The following is a 10,000-nucleotide window of genomic DNA, read 5'->3' as shown; positions in this document are numbered from 1 at the left end:
CACCATTGTTCTACTACAAGCATAGATAATCCAGCACTCACTATAACTATAAAATATAATGAAGATGTTATCAAACCCCATTACTTCACAAATGGTGAAGATACAGTTAAATCTAGGTATTATACCATATAGTAGATTCAGAACTCTAAACCTCACTAGGACTGACAGAGATCATGAGCCACATATCTAGAAATGAAAAACCAGCTTAGGATAGTCTTTGCTGAAAAATCCGTACTAGCACCCTCGCCACACACATGATAAAGTGTGCGATATCACCATCCCAGCTACAGTCAGGCAATGTAGCCTTCCTTCCTCTGCACCCATGCCCAAGCAATTCCACCACTTTCAGGTCTATCCTTCTGGTCTTGATTAAAGATCCAATCTGTTACTATTTACCTCACCAGACCCCACAGTCATCATCATCTTTGGGAAGCCTTTTGTCTCCATGATTCTGTCTGTTCAATTTCCACCTGACAGACATAGTTGCTTCTCCTGTGTCTACATGGCTCACTACACCCTCCAGCCCAGAGCTCCCACCCCAGGTAGTCCTCACTGGTTTGGTCACCCCTTGAGCCTCCTAGGATGTGAGCTGCTGAGGGCAGGGACCACAGGTACTCCCCTCTGCACTCCTAGTACCTAAGACACAGCCTGGCATGCACCCGGCCCTCAACAAATGTTTGTGGAAGGAAGAGATTCAAAAAATCTGTCTCACACCTCTCATTTAGCTTTGACATATTGCCTAATGATACAACACTACTCCTTTGAATTGATTTCTAATGTGTCTTATGTGTATCTCTCCATGGAAGACTGGAATAGCAGAAAGATCCTAGGCTTTGGGTCAGACTAAATCTGGCTTGAAATTTATTTCTACCACTAAAGCCTTGGGTGACCTTTGACAAATTGCTTAACATATTCATACCTCAATTTCTCCATGTGTAAAACAAGACTAATGTATTTCAGGAATGTTAAAATAACAAGATATCATACGAAAAGCACCTAGCACCATGACTGCTACAAAGTACACAGTGGATATGTGATAGATCCTATACGTTTCCTGATTTAGACTATAAGCTTCTGGAGGGTTTGATTGTGCACGGTTGTAGAAGACGACACAATGCCATGTGAGCCATAGGTTCTCCAGGAAGTTTGGTCTAAGGAACATGTTTAAACTCTTGAACGTGAATGTCTCTTTTAAATGAATGCATTAAAAAATGCTATTTCTACAGCATTTTACTAAAGATATGCCTTTGAATTCCAGCATTGTTCAATTTCCATACACCTTTAGGCTATACGTAAATTATTAGTCTTCTTTATAAAAAGGCTGAAATAAACTTTCTTGTTTTCCCTGCCACTCAATTACTTCGTTTTCTATCCATTTTATTTGCAATATCTATGTTAACTTAGCTACTCTGCAAATGTGGAACAACAGAGGGTGAAAAAAAAAATACTGGTTTGCCAACTCCACTGTACTTCTTTGCAAAGGAAATTATTTCCATAGGCTACAGAAATAACTTATTTGGATTACTTCAATTAGTTCTAATACAAAACATTGCCACCACTTCATTAATCAGCCGCTTGTGAGGGTTACTTTTCCAAGAAGTCTTTTTGGTAATTTGATTAGAAAGAATGGTGGTGCACATTATCATCTGATTCAGTATGTCCATCAAGTAGACAATTTACAGCAAGTTCTTGATAACGATGGGCTTAAAAAACACACAGTAATTTCTTCATTTCAGAATCCTTTTTTTGTAAAGATGAAGTTATTTTTCAAAGTCTTTGGCAACACACGTTGCTGAATAAGCATCAGGAAATAGTTCAGTGCTTTAAGAGGCATTTCACTCTTTCCCTCTCCCCACAGACAACCCCCCCAGAATGATGCAGTAATTAAAACCTAATTATTATCTTCATTTTAAACAAAACCTAAAGTGAATACCAATTAATAACAACATACTAATGAGCATCTGCTGTGATGAAATTGAATATGAATGTGCTGCAAATTTCGGGTAATTTATTTTTTTTAGGGTAAGTGCCACTGGTCGCATTCTGCTGTTAGAAGATTATATAGAATGTACACCATTTTCTACCAAGTCATTCTGCACATGGCAATTTCCATCTGAGGAGACACGGCTGGCTTCAATACTGCAGATGTTGAAATATCCAAATATTGGCCATAGGGTCTTCACTGGGACTGAGGACAATCCTAGGACTCTACCTTGAATTTACTGCCCTCCCTTCAGAAGGTTTTCTTAATGTCATTATTTCTAGGTTAACCTAATGTCAAAAAAAGATTGAATTTGTCCCCTCTTACAACTAAGCATGTATCAATACCACAATGAAAATTTAAAAACAAATTTCAAACCAGAAGAAACAATAATATAAAAATCAAGGTTTGTAAGCCATTCCCTTGGATTCCACTGGAACTTTAAGATGGCCCCAAATGTTTATTGATGTTTAAGCTGGAGAAACCCTTAAAACCTGGAAGTGCTGAGACAGTCAGCCAACTTCAGATTTATTAATAGTACCACATCACAAAGTAAAATGTAGAGACAGAATGAGGTTCTATAGATTATAGTTTCAAACTCCGTATCTACAGTATGAATGGGTAGGGCTAGATTAGTGTTGTTATTTGTGGGCCTCAGGGGCTTCTCCAGGTGTTTGATTCTAATTTCATTTATGAAAGCATATGCTCATTAAAAAATTTAAAAAGTTCACTGACATGTGCTACATACCAACTTTTAAGACATTTAAGACCCCAATATATTAACTGGTGTTCTCACTGACAGACTTGTAAAAAACAAAGTTAAAATAGACATCATATTGATAAAATATTTATCTGTTTTATAGATGGGAATCCTGCATGAAATCTTATTTGGAAAAAATGGAGCCAGGAGTAGTGGTTCATGCCTATAATCTTAGTGCTTTGGGAGGCCAAGGTGGGGAAACTGCTTGAGGCCAAGAGTTTGAGACCAGCCTAGGCAACATAGCAAGACCCTCTCTCTACAAAAAATAAAAATAAAAAAAATAAACTAGTTGGGTATGATAGCACATGTCTGTAGTCCCAGCTACTTGGAAGGCTGATGCAGGAGGACCTCCTTGAACCCAGGAATTCAAGGCTGCAGTGAGCTATGTTCATGCCACTGTACTCCAGTGTGGGTGACACAAAGAGATTCTGCCTCAAAAAAAAAAAAAGGTGGGGGGTATTTCAGTTTCTTCAATTTGGTAATTTCTAGGATTTCTTTTCAGATCTAAACTGGATGAAAAACTTCAACGTGACTTTAGTCTTCCTATTGGCCAAAAAAAGCCACTTGTCCTTCTTCCCTGGCACATTATCTTGTTAAAATAAAAATCCTCCATTATTTCCCATTCCACCCCCATCCACAAAAAATAGGCAAAATTGACATGTGGAATGTTTGGTCAGCTTTTGAATATCTTAATAACTGGTCTCTTGGTGCTGTGATAAACAAATATCAACAGTGACTAAAATAAATATACATGGCTACTATAAACACACGGGAGTAACATCAGGATGAAAACTTAACCTTTTAATTTGACCTGGATGTTAAGGTAGATTCTGGGTTAGGTGACATCTCTGAACAAGTTCTGCTTCTTATGGAAACATAGGATAAGTTAAAGTCAGCCCACTGTCATAGCATGAGCCATCCATGCTCATCAGAAAGACAACTATTCATTCATCTAAGATACTGAGAAAGTACTACATGCCAAGGCACTGTTCTAGCTGCTAGGGCTACATCAGGGGACAAGAGACAAACACTGTGAGACTGCAGAAGCTTACAGTCTGGTGTGGGTGAATTTTTTCCAATACTGTAACACAGTTAAATGTGGATATTTCCATTTATACATCCCTCTCTTCATGTCAACCACTGTCTTTCTATCATTTTTAATGGCATGCATCACCTTTCATTTTCTAACAGAATCATTTGGATGTTTTAGTTCCAATGCTACACTGAGAAGTCTTTGATGGTCACATGCATTTTTTTATTTCTGAAAATATTTTTATCAATATGCCTGTTCAATAATGAAATTAGTTACTCTGCTAAACAATTAAAAAACACACAAGAATTCACAACCTTTGCACTTGTATAGTATGTGATATTTTTTCAAAGTATTCAATCCTTAAAACAGCTCTGTGAGGTCAGGGGAAACTGGGATTATTTCCCTTAGTTCATCAAGGTGAAGTCCCCTGTTTATAATACTAGATCTGGTCAGTAAATGGGTAGCTGTGGTTTGTTTGAAACCTCTTAGAAAAACTGGTAGAGTAAAAATTAGATTATTCATAGCTAGAATTGAGAAGGCTGCATATATTTTTATTTCCAAACAACATCAAACATCTTGGCATGAAATGCTGGTCTAGGACTGAACAAGATAAAAAAGTCCATATATGCATGCTAAATATGGATTAAATCACAATTAGCTAAAGGAGGGGCTTAATGAAGTTCAGCATGATAGATTAATATCAATTTGACACTCTACTTTGCATTATGGTTTCTCCCATTTGATCCTCAATATGTGAGCTAGCTATTCTGATTACCTTCAGTTTACACAGAAGAAAGCTGAGGCTCAATGAGGTTACTGGGCTTGCCAAAGATCAAGCAGCTAGTAAGTGGCAGAACCAACACTTGATGCTAGGTTTTCAGTGTCCAAGCCCCTTGATGTTTTTATTATGCCACGTTTCATTGATGCATTTTCAACTATGTTATTCGATGTGTTAATCATTTCTTTTGTAGCCAGTTTTCAATCTGACATACTTGCTTTGTGTGCCAGAAACAGTCTATTCACATGCACCTGGTACGTCCCTCACACAGTTAGGCTACAATGATGTCACATTCAGGGTATAGTTCACTACAGGTCAAAGTGGCTGAAGCACAGGGCCACAGAAAAGGTCTTGGGCCTGGGGCCGAGAGGCAAAGGCTGCAATGAGAAACTGATCAAGCCAAATAGACAAGCTTTCCAATGCGTACCATTGTTACGCTAGGGACCCAACATCTAACTATGTCAACTTAATTTTATAATTCTTGTTCTTCATTAAGAAGCACCTTTAGAAATTGCACCTTTGATTTAAAAGATGTCAAAATTTGTTGGGAGGATGGCAGAGCTCGGTGACTCATGCCTATAATCCCAGCACTTTGGGAGGCCAAGGCAGATGGACCAGCTGAGGTCAGGAGTTTGAGACCAGCCTAGCCAAAATGGCGAAACCGCATCTCTACTAAAAATACAAAAATTAGCTGGGCATGGTGGTACACACCTGTAGATCCAGCTACTCGGGAGGCTGAGGCAGGAGAATCACTTGAATCTGGAAGGTGGAGATTGCAGTGAGCTGAGATCATGCCACGGCACTCCAGTTTGGGCGACAGAGTGAGACTCTGTCTCAAAAAAAAAAAAAATGTTGGGGAAGGGAGAGCAGTAGGAAAAATAGCTAATGTGTGTTGGGCTTAATACCTAGGTGATGGGTTGATAGGTACAGCAGCCACCATGGCATACATTTACCTATGTAACGGACCAGCACATCCTGTACATGTACCCCAGAACTTAAAAACTAAAATTATAAAAAAGAAAAACATCAAAATTCGAATTCCTAGAAGTAAAGTTTATGTTCTACAGTCTATGTATATACTTGAAAAAGTGCTCTTTTGGCTTTAGAAATACTTAACAGAAAGTCAAGAGACTTTCTCAGGTTTACAAATGAAAAAACTGAGGCTCAGAGAGGCCAAGTAACCTCTCATTTGTAAATGGTGGTGGTGGGGGAAACATGACCTCAAGACACAGTTATGAAGATTCAATGAGATAATGTATGGGAAACAGTAATGTCTCTGGCATAAAATGGTGCTAAGTAAATGGCAGTGAGTATTGTAACTATTTATTAGCTGTGAACATTTGCCTTTGGGAAGTTTCCTGATAAACAGACACTCACAAAAACTAATTCTGGCACAGAGAGAATCTGGAGGCTAGCAGAATAAGTTCTTTAGAAGAAAGGTGTTAAGTAAAGCAAAGGTATTTTAAACTCCTACATGTAAAAATACAAAATGAGACAAGTATAGTGTGGTTAAGCACACACACTCTGGAACCAGACTGGGTTCAAATCCAACTCTACTTCTTAATTAAATGTGTGGTCTTGGGCAAGATATCAGCTATAGTTTGGATGTTTGTCTCCTCCAAATCTCATGTTGAAATCTGATCCCCAATGTTGGAGGAAGGCCCTAATGGAAGGTGCTTCCATCATGGTGGTAGATCTCTCACTAAAAGATAACTGCCCTTCCTAGGGGGAGGAGTGGCTGTACATGAGTTCTTACTCTATTAATTCCTTTTAGATCTGGTTGTTAAAAAGTGCCTCACCTCTCCCCTCCACACTCTCTCTCTCACTTCCTCTCTCACCATGTGATCTCCTTCACCCTTCCCCATGAGTGGAAGCAGCCTGAGGCCCTCATCTAATACAAATGCTCAATCTTGTTTTGAAGTTTTCCAGACATCAGAATCACGAGTCAAATAAACATGTTTTCTTTATAAATCACCCAGACTCAGGTATTCTTTCATATTAATAGTAACACGAAGTACATAAAGACAGCATCTAACCACTGTTTCCTCATCTGTAAAGCAGGAATAACAGTACCTCATAGGATTATGGTGCATATTAAATGAGTTTAAATAGAGAAAATACTTAGAACAGTGCCTGAAACATAGTAGCTGGTATATGTTTGCTTTAAATCTTTTTTGGGGGGTTACATTTGGCTACAACAAACCTTTAATGTATCTCGACAGTCTTTGCTTTGTTTTAGACTGTTTATGTCAGTTATATCCCTTATAAGCTACTATGAAACAAATTATAGCTATAAATGTAGTTTTAGTAACAGTTTCATAGAACAGCATAGACTCACATATGTAACAATAAAATTTTTCAGGAATATTCCATAAATTGTGTGTGTGTGTGTGTGTGTGTGTGTATGTGTGTGTGTGCGTTTTCTCTTTTTTTGTGGTGGTGGTGGGGTGTGTGTCAGTCATCCTTTAACAGAAAGTGTAGAGGTAGATTTTGAAGAGATCTTTGCTCACTATCCTCAAGCTTTTCTTTTTGGTATCATTTGGTCTCACATTAATGATAACAGGTAAATATAGATATAAAATAGTAGTTAATTGTGTGGCTTCTAGAGTTGGACAGACTGCTTCAAATCCTGGTTCTATCATTTAGGACAAGTCATTTAACCTCTTGAAGACTTAGTTTACCCAGCTGTAAAATATCCATCAGAATGTTGCAAGGATTAAATGAGACAATGAATATAAAGTGTTTGGTACTGTCTGGCACATGGTAAACCCTCGATTCACATTAACTATGTCCTCCTATTTCATTAATTAAGACTTAATTCTTGTCAATATTCAGTTCTACTGACTACATTTGGCCATTACCTTGTTCTAGCCAGCTCGATCAATGAAATACATTCATACAGCCCACCCTTAAACATGGCTGCTAGGCTCTGAGTACACAGACTCTTTATCCTAACCAGCCATCATAATGAGACATAGGTAGTAATCCTCATTCTACAAGATTACTTAGTGGAGTCCATTCGTTTGGACTTTTTTTTTTTTTTTCTTTTTTGAGACAGAGTCTCACTCTGTCACCCAGGCTGGAGTGCAATGGCATGGTCTCAGCTCATTGTAACTTCTGCCTCCCAAGGTCAAGCGATTCTTCTGCCTCAACCTCCTGAGTAGCTGGGACTACAGGCGTGTGCCACCACCACAGCTGGCTAATTTTTGTGTTTTTAGTAGAGACGGGTTTCACTATGCTGGCCAGGGTGGTCTTGCACTCCTAACATAATCCACCAGTCTCGGCCTCCCAAAGTGCTGGGATTACAGGCGTGAACCACCACGCCTGGCCTGGTTTGGACTTTCTTTAGGAAATTTCAGGTAACTATTAACATAATTTAGTTACTGAATCATGGTGGACATCTTGTAACTTTCCTCCACGATATTTTGTATGAGTAGTTATTCAATAACAAATAATTGTAGGTATATTTTCAAATGTCAGCAAACTAATCTCAAAAACCAAAAATAAAAAATAAAAAAAAAGGTGATCAAAGGGTATTAACAAACATGCATGTGTAATTCACTAGCTCCTTGTCTAAATTCTTCCAGTTTCACAGAATGATAATGGCACTACAAAAACAGAGCCAACAACAAAATGATTTAGCTCCTTTTTGCCTCTTTCTTTTTTCAGCTGGAGTCTCACCCTGCCGCCCAGGCTGGAGTGGAGTGGTGTGATCGCAGCTCACTGCAACGTCTACCTAACAGGTTCAAGCAATTCTCCTGCCTCAGTCTCCCTAGTAGCTGAAATTAAAGGCATGCACCACCACCCCCAGCTAATTTTTCTATTTTTAATAGAGATAGGGTTTCACCATGTTGGCCAGGCTGGTCTCAAACTCCTAACTTCAAGTGATCCACCTGCTCGGCCTCCCAAAGTGCTGGGATTACAGGCGTGAGCCACCACGCCCAGCCTGCCTTTTCTTTTTAGAGGGCATTAGAAATTAAAGTGTTAGAAACTTGTTTAATTAGAAACTAGGTTTGCTTGCATACAAGATCTGGTCTTTCCCACTGAAAGCTTACCTAGGCTGCTTTCTACACTCAATAGAAAACAAAACCATTCTACATAGAAATATTTTACAAATACAAAAAAACAATTGGTTAATGGATTTTCCTTGGAATAAAATGCATAGCCATGAATGTGTTCTCTCTTAACTACTTTCACCTAAACAAAGGAAACACTCATTTCCTGTAACTTTTATCTTAAGCTTTTGCAACTCAAAAAATTGTTTGAAGAAATCAGAAAACAAAAAACCTGCCTAGGCTATACATCTCCCCAGTCTAGGTCTCAAAGTATGGGAAGTCCTTTGATAATATATCCCACCTATGTTCTCTGTCCTCTTTTAAAAATTGTTCTCAGTGGCCAGGCATGGTGGTTCATGCCTGTAACCCCAGCACTTTGGGAGGCTGAGGCAGGTGGATCACCTAAGGTCAGGAGTTCAAGACCAGCCTGGCCAACATGGTGAAACCCAATCTCTATTAATAATACAAAAATTAGCCGAGCGTGATGGTACAGATTGCACATCTGTAATCCCAGCTACTCGAGAGGCTGAGGCAGGAGAATCACTTGAACCCGGAGGTGGAGGTTGCAGTGAGCCAAGATCACATCATTGCACTCTAGCCTGGGCAACAGAGCAAGACTCTGTCTCAAAAAAAAAAAAAAAAAAAAAAAAAAAAAAAAGTTCTTAGGTTCTTGTGATAGGCTTCATTCCAGCCTCAACATATTCAGATGCCACTCCACGGTCAATTTTCTGTCTTACCCGTCTATCACACTCTATCTGGGATTTGAACAGAAGGTTCAAGGATCAACAACACAGGAATTCTTCAATTCCTAAGCCTATGTTATGCCAATATCTTATCTGATTCCTTTGCAGGCTGTATTAACATCAAAGTGTTTTGTTTCTTTTGCATTCCTCTTGACTCTACTTGTTCTGTAATTTTTGATGATTATAACAGAAGTGCCTCAGTCTGAGCTCTAGCAGGTCTGTTTCTCTGAAATCACTTTTTACTGCCCATGTAACTCATTTGAAGGTCTGGTACATTAGTCAGTACATACCTGTGGCACTCAATTACTCTGAGACAGATAATCTATGTCCTTATTCTTCCTTCCCCTTTTCTGCCTTAGCCACTTCACTTCTCAGTTTTTCCAAAGGCAAAGTAAGACAAAGTAACCAACCCCTTTGAAACACGGTACAGACATATAGAAGGTATTCAATAAACACTTTTCCAATGTTCACAAAGGATGAAAATAGTCAAATTTTGCTGTTAGCAACACTCAAAGTTTAGAGGGATGGGCAACACTCAAAGTTTAGAGGGATGGGAAGTGGAGACAACTGGTTAAAAACTCAAGTTCTCATTATCTGTGAATTTCATTTGTCCAGGTGAGTGGTGTTCAGATTTTTTTTAGTAATGGAAT

The 10,000-nt window shown here is 38.8% G+C and overlaps 1 protein-coding gene across 1 annotated transcript in view; it reads right to left on the bottom strand.

Annotated features, from left to right (window-relative positions):
* Positions 1–481, bottom strand: part of LOC108294567 (DNA polymerase alpha catalytic subunit-like) — a 75,605-nt gene extending 75,124 nt beyond the window's left edge. The window contains exon 1 of the mRNA XM_037734217.1: positions 402–481. Coding sequence (XP_037590145.1) covers positions 402–481 — 80 coding nt within the window. The remainder of the gene's footprint in view (positions 1–401) is intronic.
* Positions 482–10,000: the final 9,519 nt, after the last annotated feature.

The sequence above is a fragment of the Cebus imitator genome, unplaced genomic scaffold (assembly GCF_001604975.1).
Source record: "Cebus imitator isolate Cc_AM_T3 unplaced genomic scaffold, Cebus_imitator-1.0 Scaffold589, whole genome shotgun sequence".
Classification (NCBI taxonomy): Eukaryota; Metazoa; Chordata; class Mammalia; order Primates; family Cebidae; genus Cebus; species Cebus imitator.
Note: the sequence above shows the minus strand (reverse complement) of the source record. Positions and strands in the feature narration are given on the sequence as shown.